This window comes from Mustelus asterias, chromosome 24 (assembly GCF_964213995.1).
Source record: "Mustelus asterias chromosome 24, sMusAst1.hap1.1, whole genome shotgun sequence".
Lineage (NCBI taxonomy): Eukaryota > Metazoa > Chordata > Chondrichthyes > Carcharhiniformes > Triakidae > Mustelus > Mustelus asterias.
The window spans coordinates 3,660,629-3,677,499 of record NC_135824.1 but is presented as its reverse complement, the minus strand read 5'-3'; the positions used below and the strand labels follow the sequence as shown (position 1 = coordinate 3,677,499).

The following is a 16,871-nucleotide window of genomic DNA, read 5'->3' as shown; positions in this document are numbered from 1 at the left end:
TAAAAATGGCAGACAGACTACGTATTTTGATATCCACCCAACTAATATATATTATAGGGGATGGGTACCCCTCAGATAGGTGTATGGAACCAAATGCGCTGAATGAGACTTAAATATTTACTGAAAGATCACCAGATTAATATTATTTCTACACTCACCCCATCGCCAATCAGCAGATTTTCCTTGCACACAGTCACGAACACAAAATATTGAGCTGTCCATCATTCAGCAAAGGCAGCTGTACATAGGGTAACTACAGATTCAAGACGGGGAGGCAGTGGCGTAGCAGTACTGTCGCTGGGCTAATAACCCGGAAACCCAGGGTAATGCTCTGGGGACCCGAGTTAAAATCCCACCGTGACAGATGGTGAAATTTGGATTCAATAAAAGAAATCTGGAATTAAAAGTCTACTGATGACCATGAAACCATTGTCGGATTGTCGTAAAAACCCATCAGGTTCACTAATGTCCTTTAGGGAAGGAAATCTGCCGACCTTACCTGGTCTGGCCCACATATGACTCCAGAGCCACAGCAATTGACTCTGTGGGACCTGGGTGTACAAGTCCACAGATCCTTAAAGGTGGCAGCACAGGTGGAGAGGGTGGTCAAGAAGGCATATGGCATGCTTGCCTTTATTGGCCGGGACATAGAATATAAAAGTTGGCATATGATGTTGTGGCTGTATAGAACGTTGGTTAGGCCACATTTGGAATACTGCATCCAGTTCTGGTCGCCACACTACCAGAAGGACGTGGAGGCTTTGGAGAGAGTACGGAAAAGGTTTACCAGGATGTTGCCTGGTATGGAGGGTCTTAGCTATGAGGAGAGATTGGGTAAACTGGGGTTGTTCTCCCTGGAAAGACGGAGGATGAGGGGCAACCTAATAGAGGTGTATAAAATTATGAAGGGCATAGATAGGGTGAACAGTGGGAAGCTTTTTCCCAGGTCGGAGGTGACGAACACAAGGGGTCACACGGGTTCAAGGTGAGGGGGGGCAAGGTTCAACACAGATGTCAGGGGGACGTACTTTACACAGAGGGTGGTGGGGGCCTGGAATGCACTGCCAAGCAAGGTGATTGAGGCAGACACGCTGGGATCGTTTAAGACTTATCTAGATAGCCACATGAACAGACTGGGAATAGAGGGATACAAACGAATGGTCTAGTTGGGCACATGAGCGGCGCAGGCTTGGAGGGCCGAAGGGCCTGTTCCTGTGCTGTATTGTTCTTTGTTCAATGTGGTTGACTCTAAAAATGCCAGCAGCCCCCACATCCCATTAATGAACAAAAAATGATTACCCCAAAAATTATTATTTCTTAAAGCATTTAATAAGCATGTAAGTTCCAAAAGACATTCAGCATGCAAAAGGATTAATCTGTCATTTCATTTCAGAGATGTTTACCAATCACAAATCACTCGCTTGGGTGTGCTCTCTTTAAAATTACAGTGCTGTTACGCCTGGTACACTTTGAACAGGTTTTCTTGTGCTTAATCTGATCACACATGAGCAAATCCAGTGCAGCTAGCAGGACCTTTGCCTTTTGTGTTACCATTTACTCCAATCAAAAGTTTGGGGTGGGGCGAGATTGCAATGAATCTTTTTCTCCACTGCCATTTTTGATTTGTACGAAATAATTTGACATTTGTTTCCAAGAATGCAGATTGCAAATTAAAGGTGCGCCAGAATCTTAAAATGTCACACATTTTGTTTCAAACCTATCAGAATTGGACTCCAATCTCATAGCTGAAATGTTGTCAATGCTTTGCCTATCACTTTCACTTTATATACAATACAAATGGAGCAAGAATAGATACAAAGATTCAATTTGTTTTTCCAAAGCTCAGTGATATAAACACCAAAAATGAATCGGACCCAGAGGCAAATTGGACTGCATCCATCAAATCAGAGTTTTCAGTATCTGTACACACAAACAACTATTCAAACATGCTTATCTGACAGGCAGTACTTCAGTTGCTAGGTTACATAATGACACCATTTATTTACAAGCCTTTCTTACTTAGTAATTTCTTGTCATCATCTCGGTGAGGCTGCAGTTTGTTTCCTTCATTAAGATTGATGCTGGGTTTATTGCTCTCAGCCGTCTGCTGCTCAATCTGGAGATTTACTTTGGCTTTGTTGTAATCCCAGTCAGCTTTCTGAGGATCAGCCGCTTTGTCATCCTCGTCTCTGGGCTGTGAAATCAAAGCAAAGAGAAATAGTAGGTGGGATTAAAGTCATATTAAAAGGCAACATTAGCAGGCTTCAACAGTGTGCAAAACTTCTGCTCAGAAGATAGACTTCCATTGCCTCAAACATCTGAAAGATCACCGGATCAATATTAGTTTAGTTTACTAAAGACGTCTAACTGTCGTCACATCTTGTACCTTCTGCTCAGGCTCCCGGACAACAAAGAACAATACAGCACAGGAACAGGCCCTTCGGCCCTCCAAGCCCGCGCCGCTCCCTGGTCCCAACTAGACCATTCTTTTGTATCCCTCCATTCCCACTCCATTCATGTGGCTATCTAGATAAGTCTTAAACGTTCCCAGTGTGTCCGCCTCCACCACCTTGCCCGGCAGCGCATTCCAGGCCCCCACCACCCTCGGTGTAAAATACGTCCTTCTGATATCCGTGTTAGGAAATGCTACTGAAAACAGTCATGACTTTAGAAACTGGTTTGGTCATAAATAATAGTGGTTGCTGGTGTGCAGAGTAAAAGAGGTGGACTTCCAGGACTACTTCTTCAATTGTCCTTGCTGTGATAATAAGGATATAATATAGAGAATATGGAGAAAATGCAGCAAGACCCAGGCAATATTCAGGTTTGGGCTGACAAATGGCAAATAACACAAGTGTCAGGCAATGACTATCACAAACAAGAGAAAGTCTAACCATCACTTCAATGGCGTGACCATCACTGAATCCCCCACCATCAACTTCCTTGGGGTTACCAAAGCAGAAACTGAACTGGAATAGCCATATAAATACTGTGACTACAAGAGCAGATAAGAGTCTAGGAATTCTGCAGCAAGTACCATCTCCTGTGGACCATCTACAGGACACAAGTCAGGAGCATGATGGAATACTCTCCACTTGCCTGTCCAAAAACACTCAAGAAACTTGACACCATCTTGGACAAACCAACACACTTGACTGGCGACCCACCCAAAAACATTTACTCCCTCCATCACCAATGCAGCAGTGTGTCCCATCCACAAGACGCACTTCAGGAAATCACCAAGGTTCCTTAAACAGCAGCTTCCAAACCCTCGGCCACTGCCATCTAGAAAGGCAAGAGGAGCAGACACGTGTGAACACTACCCCCTAGAAGTTCCCATCCAAGTCACTCACCACCCTGACTTGGAAATATATCACCGTTCCTTCACTATCACGGAGTCAGAAATCCTCCCTCTCTAACAGTACTGTGGGTGTACCTACACCACATGGACTGCAGCGACTCAAGGCGGCAGCTCACCACCACTTTCTCAAGGACAGTTAGAGAAGGTCAATGAATGGTGACATCGCCAACAAAACCCACATCCTGTGAATGAACAGCAAAAAAAAAACCCTGTACTTTCTAGGAGATTGCTGCCAAGTGCAAAATTGCATTTGTTCTGTTACTTTACTAGATATTACCATTATGCTACCATCCCCCCATAAGGTAGTTCATTTTACTGGTTAAATTCAGGAACATTAACTTGCTGATTGACAGCAATGTGAGCCAACTCAAACTGAACTGCAAGATAACTTTCATGGTTAACTTATAACTGCCCGATGAAATGGCTGAGTAAGCCAATCAGTTCAAGGGCATTTAGGGATGGGCCAACATCATTCACCAGTGACAAGCACATCTCATTAAAGAATAAGCTTTTTAAAAATCTTTCTGTACCCGGGTAGTGCTATAGAAATGAAGTTGCTGTTTTAGGAGCATTGTTTCTATTTTTGGAGGATGTCTTGCAGCCTGCAATGTGGTCAGTAGATCAACGCACTGGAGGAATAATGCAAGTTCAAGACCTTGGGGAAAGTGCATGACCAGCCTATGAAAGTTGGTTCCATACATTTACAAAACTAGGGTAAGCTGCACGGAGCAACTTAAAGGAAAGAAGATGATCAAGGTCCATCAATGCTCACCTTATCTATTAGATCACCAAGTACCAGCTGCCCCTGGGGAAAAGACTGGAAAATTCCTCTGACTCCAAAACTAAGCATGCTAGAGGGGATTACCAAGCATCTAAACTGTTCTCTCATTAACCTTTGTTGGTAGAAAATTAATTGTAGCCTGTAAAATTTGTTGAGGTCTTCCGTGAGCATCAAATCCTCTAGCTCCCCCAATCTCTCTTTAGGAAAATAGTGGCTAGATTTTACTGAGCACAACTTTACAAAGACATTGGTCAGATCTGGAAATCATGTGAGCAACTGTCTGAACATTTGTTTTATTGGACAGTGAAAGAATAAAATTCATGATCTTGCAATTATCTATACGATACATACAGGTGCATTTGACTGCAGTTTTCAGCATTACAGCACAGGAACAGGCCCTTCGACCCTCTAAGCCTGCATCGAGCATGCTGCCCGACTGAACTAAAACCCCCTACCCTTCTGGGGACCATATCCCTCTATCCCCACCCTATTCATGCATTTGTCAAGATGCCCCTCAAAAGTCACTATTGTATCTGCTTCCACTACCATGTTGCCTCTCGCTAATACACCCACTTATTTCCAAGTGGGAGTAAACCCTGTCTCGAAGAAATTTCTCCAATAATTTCCCTACCTCTGACATAAGGCTCACAGGCTTGTAATTACCTGGATTATCCTTGCTACCCTTCTTAAACAAAGGAACAACATTGGCTATTCTTCAATCTTCTGGGACCTTCCCTGTAGCCAGTGAGGATACCAGATTTCTCTCAAGGCCCCAGCAATTTCCTCCCTTGCCTCTCTCAGTATTCTAGGGTATATTCTATCAGGCCCTGGGGACTTATCTATCTTAATGTTTCTCAAGAATCCCAATACCTCTCCTTTTTGATCTCAACATGACCCAACCATCTACACACCCTTCCCCAGACTCAACATCCACCAAGTCCTTCTCTTTGGTGAATACTGACACAAAGTACTCATTTATTACCTCATCCATTTCCTCTGGCTCCACGGATAGATTCCCTCCCCTGTCCTTCAGTGGCCCAATCCCTTGGGATTTTCCTTAATCCTGCTGGCCAATGGCTTTTCGTGACCCCTTTTAGCCCTCCTTATTCCTTGCTTAAATTTCTTTCTACTTTCCTTGTATTCCACACTTGCTTTGTGTGTTCCCAGCCTCATGGCCTTGACAAATGCCCCCTTTTTCTCTTTGACTAGGCTCACAATATCTCTCGTTATCCAAGATTCCCAAAACTTGCCATACTTATCCTTCATCCTTACAGGAATGTGCCGGTCCTGAATCCCTATCAACTCACACTTGAAAGCCTCCCACATGCCAGATGTTGATTTGCCCTCACACATCTGCCTCCAATCTACATTTTTCAGTTGCTGCCTAATATTGTCATAATTAGCTTTCCCCCAGTTTTGCACCTTAACTTGAGGACTACACTTACCTTTATCCATCAGTACCTTAAAGCTTACTGAATTATGGTCACTGTTCCTGAACTGCTCCCCTACTGAAACGTTGACCACCTGGCCAGGCTCATTCCCCAATACCGGGTTCAGTATGGCCCCTTCCCCAGTTGGACCAGCTACATACTGTTTCAAGAAGCCCTCCTGGATGCTCCTTACAAACTCTGCCCCATCCATGCCCCTAGCACTAAGCGAGTCCCAGTCAATATAGGGGAAGTTAAAATCTCCCACCACAACAGCCCTTTTACTTTTACACCTTGCCAAAATCTGCCTACATTTCTGTTCCTCTATCTCCTACTGGCTGTTGGAAGGCCTGTAGTGAACACCCAACATTGTGACTACACTCTTCCTATTCCTGAGCGCTACCCATATTGCCTCGCTGTATGAGCCCTCCGAGGTGTCCTCCCGCAGTACAGCTGTGATATTCTCCTCAACCAGTAGTGCAATTCCCCCCACCCTTTTTACATCCCCCTCTATCCCGCCTGAAACATCTGTATCCTGGAACATTAAGTTGCCAATCCTGTCCTTTCCTTAACCAAGTCTCGGTAATGGCAACAACATAGTTCCAAGTACTAATCCAAACTCCAAGTTCATCTGCCTTACCTGTTACTGTTCAGCATTAAATTTAAGAGAAGTGTAACATGAAATGAAACAAATATTTACCAATATCAGTTGAATAGTAACTGAAAGGATTGGTCCAAAAATTCCATGCAGCTTACCCGTTTTTGTTTAATGGGATCATCTTGGTGTTTTGATGGCTGATCATGCACTTTCCCTAAAGTTTTCAACTTTTCTTCACATTGTTCCTTAAGTGCACTGATCTGCTGACCACATTGCAGGCTGCAAGAGAACATCCAAGAAACTGTGAGTGCACAAAACAGCAACTTCCCAGAGGCAGGGAGATAGCTTTGTTTCTGAATTCAGCACGCAAAACAAACTAGCTGATTTGACACCAATGCGAGCCAACTCAAATTGAATATTTCATTCATGCATGGGATGTGGGCATCGTTGGATGGGTCAGCATTTATTGCCCATCCCTAATTGCTCTGTAAATGAAAGGTTTGCTAGGCAGAGTCAATCACATTGCTTTGAATCTGGAATCACACGCAGGCCAGACCAGGCAAGGATGGCAGAGTATGAGGGGAAGCTAGCTACGAATGTAAAAACAGATAGCAAGAGTTTCTACAGGTACTGAGTGTTGGTCCTCTGGAGAGAGAGAGAGAGAGAGAGAGAGAGAGAGAGAAAATGGGGAGTTAATAATAGACAAAGGAAATGGCAGATGAACAGATATTTTAAACATAGAAAATAGGAGTAGGCCATTCTGCCCCGATCTGCCATTCATTTTGATCATGGTGGATCATCAAATTCAATACCCTGATCTCGCCTTCCCTGCCTATACCTTGATCCCTGTGTTTTGGCCTCAACTACTTGGTACGGTTGCGAATTCCACAGATTCACTACTTCCTGGGAAGGAATTTCTCCTCTGCCCGAAAAGGTTTACTCTTTATTCTCAAACTATTAATTCCCAAGTTCTGGCCATCTGGAACATTCAATCTAGCCTGTCTAACACTTCAAATTTTGTAAGTTTCTATGAAGTCCCCCACTCACGTTTCTAAACTTGTAACAAACTGAGTCTCTCCTCATATGACAGTCCTGCCATCCCAGGAATCAGACGCGCCGGATCATCGACACAGATGCCATCATCTCACGTGAGAACACCATCCACCAGGTACACGGTACATACTCTTGCAACTCGGCCAACGTTGTCTACCTGATACGCTGCAAGAAAGGATGTCCCGAGGCATGGTACATTGGGGAAACTATGCTGACGCTGCGACAACGGATGAATGAACACCGCTCGACAATCACCAGGCAAGACTGTTCTCTTCCTGTTGGGGAGCACTTCAGCGGTCACGGGCATTCGGCCTCTGATATTCGGGTAAGCGTTCTCCAAGGCGGCCTTCGCAACACACGACGGCGCAGAGTCGCTGAGCAGAAACTGATAGCCAAGTTCCGCACACACGAGGACGGCCTCAACCAGGATATTGGGTTCATGTCACACTATTTGTAACCCCCACAGTTGCCTGGGCCTGCAGAGTTTCACTGGCTGTCTTGTCTGGAGACAATACACATCTTTTTAGTCTGTCTTGATGCTCTCTCCACTCACGTTGTTTTGTTTCTTAAAGACTTGATTAGTTGTAAGTATTCGCATTCCAATCATTATTCATGTAAATTGAGTTTGTGTCTTTATAAGCTCTGTTTGTGAACAGAATTCCCACTCACCTGAAGAAGGGGCTTGGAGCTCCGAAAGCTTGTGTGGCTTTTGCTACCAAATAAACCTGTTGGACTTTAACCTGGTGTTGTTAAACTTCTTACTGTGTTTACCCCAGTCCAACGCCGGCATCTCCACATCATCCCAGGAATCAGCCAGGTAAACTTTTGCTGCACTCTCTCTATAGCAAGAACATCCTTCCTCATACAAGGATACAAAAACTGCACACAATGCTCCAGGTGTAGCCTCACCAACACCCTATGCAATTGCAGCAACTGCATCCCTATCCCTATATCAAATCGTCGCGCTTTGAACATAAGAACATAAGAAATAGGAGCAGGAGTAGGCCATCTAGCCCCTCGAGCCTGCCCCGCCATTCAATAAGATCATGGCTGATCTGACGTGGATCAGTACCACTTACCCGCCTGATCCCCATAACCCTTAATTCCCTTACCGATCAGGAATCCATCCATCCGCGCTTTAAACATATTCAGCGAGGTAGCCTCCACCACCTCAGTGGGCAGAGAATTCCAGAGATTCACCACCCTCTGGGAGAAGAAGTTCCTCCTCAACTCTGTCTTAAACCGACCCCCCTTTATTTTGAGGCTGTGTCCTCTAGTTTTAACTTCCTTACTAAGTGGAAAGAATCTCTCCGCCTCCACCCTATCCAGCCCCCGCATTATCTTATAAGTCTCCATAAGATCCCCCCTCATCCTTCTAAACTCCAACGAGTACAAACCCAATCTCCTCAGCCTCTCCTCATAATCCAAACCCCTCATCTCCGGTATCAACCTGGTGAACCTTCTCTGCACTCCCTCCAATGCCAATATATCCTTCCTCATATAAGGGGACCAATACTGCACACAGTATTCCAGCTGCGGCCTCACCAATGCCCTGTACAGGTGCATCAAGACATCCCTGCTTTTATATTCTATCCCCCTCGCAATATAGGCCAACATCCCATTTGCCTTCTTGATCACCTGTTGTACCTGCAGACTGGGCTTTTGCGTCTCATGCACAAGGACCCCCAGGTCCCTTTGCACGGTAGCATGTTTTAATTTGTTTCCATTGAGATAGTAATCCCATTTGTTATTATTTCCTCCAAAGTGTATAACCTCGCATTTATCAACGTTATACTCCATTTGCCATATCCTCGCCCACTCACTCAGCCTGTCCAAATCTCTCTGCAGATCTTCTCCGTCCTCCACACGATTCACTTTTCCACTTATCTTTGTGTCGTCTGCAAACTTCGTTACCCTACACTCCGTCCCCTCCTCCAGATCATCTATATGATGTTTGAGTTTGAAGGCCAACACATCATTTGCCTTCTTTACTACCTGATATACCAGCGCGCTTACTTTCAGCAACTGATGCACGAGGACACCAAAGTCTCGCTGAGTATCCAACTTTACATTTATACTCATTCAAATAATAATCTGCCTTCCTATTTTTGGAACCAAAGTGGATAATTTCACATTTATTCACATTATATACTGCATCTGCCATGCATATGCCCTTACTCACCCTGCCCAAATCACACTGAAGCATTCCTGCATCCTTCTCATAGCTCACCCTCCTACCCAACGTTGTATCATCTGCAAATTTTAATATAAACATTTAGTTCCTTCGTCCAAATCGTTATTATATAATGTGAACAGTTGGGCTCCGAGCACAAATCCCAGGGGAACCCCATTAATCACTACCTGGCAATCGGAAGGCGGCCACTTATTCCAACTCTTTGCTTCCTGTCTACTAACCAGCTTTCAATCCATCTCCAGGCACTACCCACAATCCCATGTGCTATAAATTTACATAGTTATCTGCAATGCTAGACCTTATTGAAAGTCTTCTCAGAGTCTAAATAAACCACATCCACCAGTTCTCCCTGGTCAATTCTACTAGTTACATCCTCAAAGAACTCCAGTAGATTTGTCAAGCATGTAAATCCATGCAGACTTTGCCTGATTATACCACTGCTCTCCAAATACTGTGCTCCGAAACCCTTGATAATACCGACATGAGGCTCACTGGTCTACAGTTCCCCGTTTTCTCTCTACCTCCCTTTTTAAATAGCAGGCTCGCATTAGCTACCCTCCAATCTGTAGGAACCATGCCAAAATCCAGAGAATTTTGGAAAATTACCACCAATTGATCTATTATTTCTAGGGCCATTTCCTCAGTACTCTGGGATGAAGACCAGACCATGACGAATTATCCGCCTCCAGTCCCATTAATTTCCCCACAGCCATTTCTCGACTAATACCTTCACTAAAACTGGTTTCTCAGAACTTCCGGTACTTAACTCATATTTTGCCTTGTGAAGACAGTAAGAAGTCTCACAACACCAGGTTAAAGTCCAACAGGTTTATTTGGTATCACAAGGTTTGGGAACGCTGCTCCTTCATCAGGTATTGTCCCTACCCCAGTCCAACACCGGCATCTCCACACCTTTGTGAAGACAGGGGCAAAGTATGAATTTAGTTCTTCAGCTAATTCTTTGCTCTCGATTATGAATTCTCTTGTTTTTGACTGTAAGGGGCCTACATTCGTTTTTGTCCATCTTTTTCTCTTTACATACCTATAGAAACTTTTAGTCAGTTTTTATGTACCCCGATAGCTTACTTTCATACTCTATTTTCCCCTTTTTAAAATCAATCGCTTGGACTGCCTTTGCTGAATTTAACTACTCCCAATCACCAGGTATGTTGTTTTTCTCTTGTCAAATTGTATGCTGCTTCTTTGAATCTAATACTCTCTCTAATTTCCCCTGTAAGTCATGGCTTAGCCACAGTTCTGTTTCCACTTTTGTACCAAATAGGAATAAGTATCTTTGAGTTCACCTATTTGTTCCTTGAATGCCTGCCATTGCCTGTTCACTGTCCTTCCTTTCAGTAATGTTTCCCAGTCCAGCATAGCCAACTCATGCCTCATAGCATCATAGTTATCTTTATTGAGATTCAAGACCCTGGTCTCAGCATCAACTACCTCACTATATTTACTTCTGTACTCACTACAAAGGATACAAGAAACATTTGATTAAAAATGCAAATTGGGAGGTGGAAGGGAGAAAGGAACTTGGTGAAATTGCAATTATTAGGGAAGCAGTACTAAACAAACTGGCAGAGCTGCAAGCTGACAAGTCCCTGGGTCATAATGGATTTCATGCTAGGGTCTTAAAAGAGATAACTAATGATATAATAGAAATGTTGGTGTTAATTTACCAAAGCTCGTTAGATTCTGAAAAGGTTCCATCGGACTGGAATGTAGCAATATAAGCCCTCTATTCAAGGGAGGGAGGGAAGCAAAAAACAAGAAATTATAGGCTAGTTAGCTTGACGTTTGTCATGGAGGCATTAGAATCATCATTAAAGAGGTTGTCGGTGGGCATTTAGACAAGTACAAGGTAATTGGGAACAATCAGCATGGTTTTATGAAAGGGAAATCACGTTTAACCAATTTACTAGAGTTCTTGAAGGAATAATGTGCTGTGGACAGAGGGGAATCTGTAAATCTGTTCAGCTCATGCTGTAAGGGGCAACATATTAGCGTGATTAGAAGATTGACTGGCTGGCAGAAAAGAGTGTGTGCATAAATGGGTTGTCTTATTGTCAGGATGTGACGAGTGGAGCCCTGCAGAAGTCTGTGCTGGGGCCATAACATTTTACGTCAATAACTTAGATTCGAAGAGCAAATGCACGGTAGGTTAATTTGCAGACAACAAAGATAAGTAGCAAAGTATGTTGTGAAGATGAATATAGATAGGCTGAGTGAGTGGGCTAAAGTCTAGCAAATGGAATATAACGTGGAAAAGTGTGAAGTTGTTCACTTTGGCAGGGGCAGAGTATTACTTAAAATGGAGAACGGCTGCAGAATGCCGAAGGATTTAGGTGTATTTGTGCATGTGTCACAAAATGTTAGTATGCAGGTACAGCATGTAGTTAAAGAGATTCATGGAATGTTGTTCCTTTTAAGTGAAGAACTGAAGATCAAAGTAAGGATGCCCTGTTTCAGTTATACAGGATGTGGAGATGCCGGCGTTGGACTGGGGTAAACACAGTAAGAAGTTTAACAACACCAGGTTAAAGTCCAACAGGTTTATTTGGTAGCAAAAGCCACACAAGCTTTCGAGGCTCTAAGCCCCTTCTTCAGGTGAGTGGGAATTCTGTTCACAAACAGAACTTATAAAGACACAGACTCAATTTACATGAATAATGGTTGGAATGCGAATACTTACAACTAATCCAGTCTTTAAGAAACAAAACAATGGGAGTGGAGAGAGCATCAAGACAGGCTAAAAAGATGTGTCTGGAGACAATACACATCTTTTTAGCCTGTCTTGATGCTCTCTCCACTCCCATTGTTTTGTTTCTTAAAGACTGGATTAGTTGTAAGTATTCGCATTCCAACCATTATTCATGTAAATTGAGTCTGTGTCTTTATAAGTTCTGTTTGTGAACAGAATTCCCACTCACCTGAAGAAGGGGCTTAGAGCCTCGAAAGCTTGTGTGGCTTTTGCTACCAAATAAACCTGTTGGACTTTAACCTGGTGTTGTTAAACTTCTTACTCAGTTATACAGAGCATTGGTGAGACCACATCTCGAATACTGCGTGCAGTTTTGATCTCCTTACTAAAGGATGTAGATGCATTGGAGGTGGTTCAGAGGAAGTTACTAGATTGATTCTGGGAATGAGCAGGTTGCCTTTAGGATAGGTTGGACTGTTTCAACACGAGTTTAAAAAAATAAGGGGTGACTTGATTAAGTATACAAGATCCTGAATGGTACTGACACCTCAGGGTTGTGCGGCGTTGGAACACTGCCTTAGATGGCGGTGGAAGCAGGGTCGTGGAATATTTTTAAGGCAAGGGAGATAAGATTTTATCAAGGTAAATGGGGAATGTGGAACTAAATACAAACAGAAATCTTATTGAATGGCACAGCAGGCTTGAGGGGTTGAATGGCCTATTTCTGCTCCCATTTCACATTTGTTTGTATTTTATATGTTTGCAATTCCTTCCCTAAAAAAGGACATTTGTTGAACTAGATGGGCTTTTACGAGAATTGACAAAAGACTTTTAATTACAGATTCTTATTGAATTCAAATTTCACCATTTGCCATGGTGGGATTCAAACCCCAGAGAATTACCCTGGGTCTCTGGATTACTAGCCCAGTGACAATGCCACTATACCACCACTCCACCTGCAAGATAACACAGCAAATACTATTTGCGGTGTTACAGAGTGTAACTAAATTCACAAAAAACACCACTGGATAAGCTACTTCTATTAAACACAGTAAAACAGCCAAGATTTGGATTAATATTCATGAGCTCATATTTTAACAAGCTGCCAACAATTCACGTACGTACTACTAAAGCAAGGGAAAAATGTGTTGGATTATACACTGTATAAGAGGGTGTAAAACAGCTGGAACAGCTATAGTGGGAACTGGGAGAGATTGCAAAGATGTAGCAAGACTTAGGAGTAAATGACGGATGGCACGATGGGGAAGGGGGAGGGCGGGCTTTTGCATTGGAACAAGAATGTTTGGGATATAAAGAAAAGTTAAGATGGAGGAAAAAAGGTCACAGCCCTATGTTGTTGAACTCAATGGAGGACTGTAACGTTCCCAATCGAAAGAAATTTAGTTTGGGCAGAGTCCGATACCTATAACACTTGTACTTCCAACTTTTTTCTCCCTCCCCAGTGTTTAATTCTTTGGAGGTACACTTTCAGGTCACACAATGTTGATGGGAAATGTATAAAATTCAGCTTTATTTTACAGGCAGTCAGTATGTCTAGAAGGAATATGGCTCAGATGCTGGGAGAGCAAGATAATTACTCATTTTAGCCAATGTGGTGTTTTACTTAGGATAGAGCTAAAGGATTCGTGTTTATAGATGGAGATTTCTCCTGCAGTTTTTGATTAGGTTGATTGAAAGGGTCGCAAGTTCAATCAGGTGCTGATGTGGTGATTGGAGGAGCTAGATCTGTAGCAGGGGTAAAAAACTAAGCAGTTGCAGTGGTGCTGAAGTCAGACACGTATAGGCTTGTTCCTCAGCATCCACTCCCACATCATCTCTGAAAGCTTCAAGACGAACAATTTACAGCAAGCATGCCTGGGTTTAATAACCATTTATTTGAAAGTGGTTTTGATCTATGCACGAATAGGGCTTATTTGGAACTGGAACAGTCATACACTAGAAACTAAAGTGGCTTCTTTACATTTTTAAATACTGTTCAACTGTTAATGGTTAAGCTGCTTCAACTGTGTCATTAAATAAAGTTTGTTTCACTATAAAAGGTCCCTACTTTTGTCAGTGGAGTCCTTCTCGGAAAGAAATATCCTATCTTCACACTTATGCCAAAAAAGGAAAAAAAATGTTGGTGTCTAGTCTGGCGTCCTAATGTAACTTGGGGTCCTGGTCCAGGACCCTAACAAAAATATAGAGATGAGGATTGATCTGCAGGACAGTGTTTGAAATTGCTAACAGACTGAAGGAGGAAACTCCACTATCCTAACAGAAAGCACAGAGAACCATTAGTCTAAACATTTTCCCTTACCTGGTAAAAAGCACTTTGTGGCCATGGTATTACCAAAAGTGGGAGTTGTTTCCTTCTTAAAAACATTTTTTTAGCCTCAGTACAACATGAGTAAGGAAACTAAGGTTCTCTAGAAAAATAGCAATGGCGCACTGCATATAATATACAAGTCTTTCAATTTACCTAGAAGAACATACACACATTTTACCCATGAGTGTTGTAGGTAACCTTGCCAGTACTGCCCCAGCACCAGGAAGTTTGCCTGCAACACTGCACTTCAGGATGTGGTACTCTGTTTGTTGGATCTGGACTTGTACAGATGGAGGTCATCTGGGTCAATGTTTTTGGGGAGGAGGGAAAATACAGAAAAGGAGAAATATATAAATGATAATAAAGTCAATAGATAGTTCTCTGGTCACACAGATTCAATCATATTATATGTTCAACACAACTTTCAGATGCATTAAGCAACTGATGTCTATCTAGCCACATAATGCAAATGTCACAAGTCACACTATTGTAAAAGGACTAAAATTCTGATATTTGGCATTCTGAAGTATGGCACTGTTACGATTGCTCAGAAACGCTCAAATAATTCAAGTGCGTCACATCTTTGCATTTTTCAACAAGCACTAAAACTGCTTTTCCCTGTTCTTAACATAGCTGCAGTTGGACAAGAAAATGGATGTTATATTTATTTGATAAATATTCTCAGGTTGTAGTCTGCACCAAGAACTTCCCCCTCAAAGTTATCAGAATACAATTAACGTTTTCTACTGCTTTGAACAAATCTGCTGCTTTGCTCCACTGTCTGAGATTACAGCATCGGTTGCTATGCAACCACTGGAATGGGAACAGACTAAAAAAGATGCCAGCGACAGCAAGAGACGCTGCAGCAGCTGGCAGATTTGAATGTATTCGGCCTCAGACAATGACAGGTAATCGAGATAAGAGTAATTCAAATCAGGAAACTGCTGTGTTGCAGATGAGACTGATCAGCGTTTGGAGAGTAATGCAAATCTGACTAATCGGAAACCAAACGAAGGAGGTATAGAGGGTGGTGTTTCAAAGCATTGAAGGGAAAGTTGTAGTAAAACGGGTTGACTGCTGCATCTACCAATTTATCACAAAAATGGAACCCATATAAAATTTGAACACCTGTAGTGAAACTCTGATCTGTATAATTTACGTTTGTCATATATTGAGGAGATCCGTGTGTTAGTATCAGTATCCACTAATGATATCAACTAATCAATGAGTGTCAGCTACATACACTAATCACTTAGTTCTGAAGAGTCATACTGGATTCTAATGTTTTTCTCTCTCCAAACACACTGCTTATACTGCTGAGTACTTCCAGCACTTTTATTGCATAATCACTCCCTTCTTTTGTGATACATTCTCAGAATCATTCATATGGACTTTGGAAATACTCAATTTGTATAACTGACAGCCATTTACTGATTTTTATTCCCTTGCTTGCTCAATATTCAATTCAATCCCATCTTTTAATAAACACAATGCATTTCTTCTGAAAACACAAAATGCATTTTTATTGCAAGTTGAACCAACTTAATCTATTATTTTCAAAGAACGTTTAAGTCACCTATCAAATCTAGTTAGTCAATAAAACCACAGTATTTCAGTGGCACAGCTATATTCAGTGTGACATTTTTCCAACATAGCAAATTCTTTCAAGCTGATGTCAGCCAAAGATGGACCATTTTTTTCATTCCTAGGTTGGAACCCAAGGATTAATTATTGTAACCTTCATGTATTTTATCACAGAAACAGGCTTTCTGGCCCAATCTTTCCAAGTCAGCGTTTACCCTTCACACAAGCAAACAGCTCTAAGCATGTTTACCCAATCTGTTCCCATGTTCTTTTATATGCATTGTGTGTTGGAACAAATGTGCTTTTCTGTGCTGGTCAAGAGGAAGTGTAATATATTAGTGTCTGGTTTTAGATAGTACAGATTTTCACTGCACTCAGCACGAGATTGGAATTATGCAAACTCATTTTTCTTTCTAACCCTGTAGCCAGCAGAGATAGGGTTTCCACCCTCACCATTCAGGGCTGAATTCAAATTAAGATCTTACTGGTAAAGATTCGCTTTCTAGTGGAAGATGTTGTAACTAAAAAGTGATTAGCTCACTTTAGCAGCAAAGATAAAAGAATGAAAAGGTTGCCACACAGCGGGTTTCTTAACTAGTTTGTGGAGCTTTATTAGATAGGTGTTGTTTGTTTGCAGTCCAGAATGGAAGTGGGGGAAAATCTCCCAAACGCTTCTTATAATGTCACCACGCAATCAAGTGATACTACACAGATGCATTAGTTTACAATACATAATATCCCTCTCCCTTAACTCCAGTAGTACGACAACTAACATTAACTAAATCCTTGACTTCAGGAAGCATAGTGGAGGACATGCCCGTCTAGATCAATGGGATG

At 42.4% G+C, this 16,871-nt stretch overlaps 1 protein-coding gene across 2 annotated transcripts in view; it reads right to left on the bottom strand.

Moving 5' to 3' along the window:
- Positions 1–16,871, bottom strand: part of golm2 (golgi membrane protein 2) — a 97,347-nt gene that overhangs the window by 40,150 nt on the left and 40,326 nt on the right. For both annotated transcript variants that reach the window (XM_078241177.1, XM_078241179.1), the window contains exons 5-6: positions 6,326–6,446; positions 2,020–2,194 (exon numbers count right to left, since the gene is read on the bottom strand). In XM_078241177.1, coding sequence (XP_078097303.1) covers positions 2,020–2,194; positions 6,326–6,446 — 296 coding nt within the window. The remainder of the gene's footprint in view (positions 1–2,019; positions 2,195–6,325; positions 6,447–16,871) is intronic.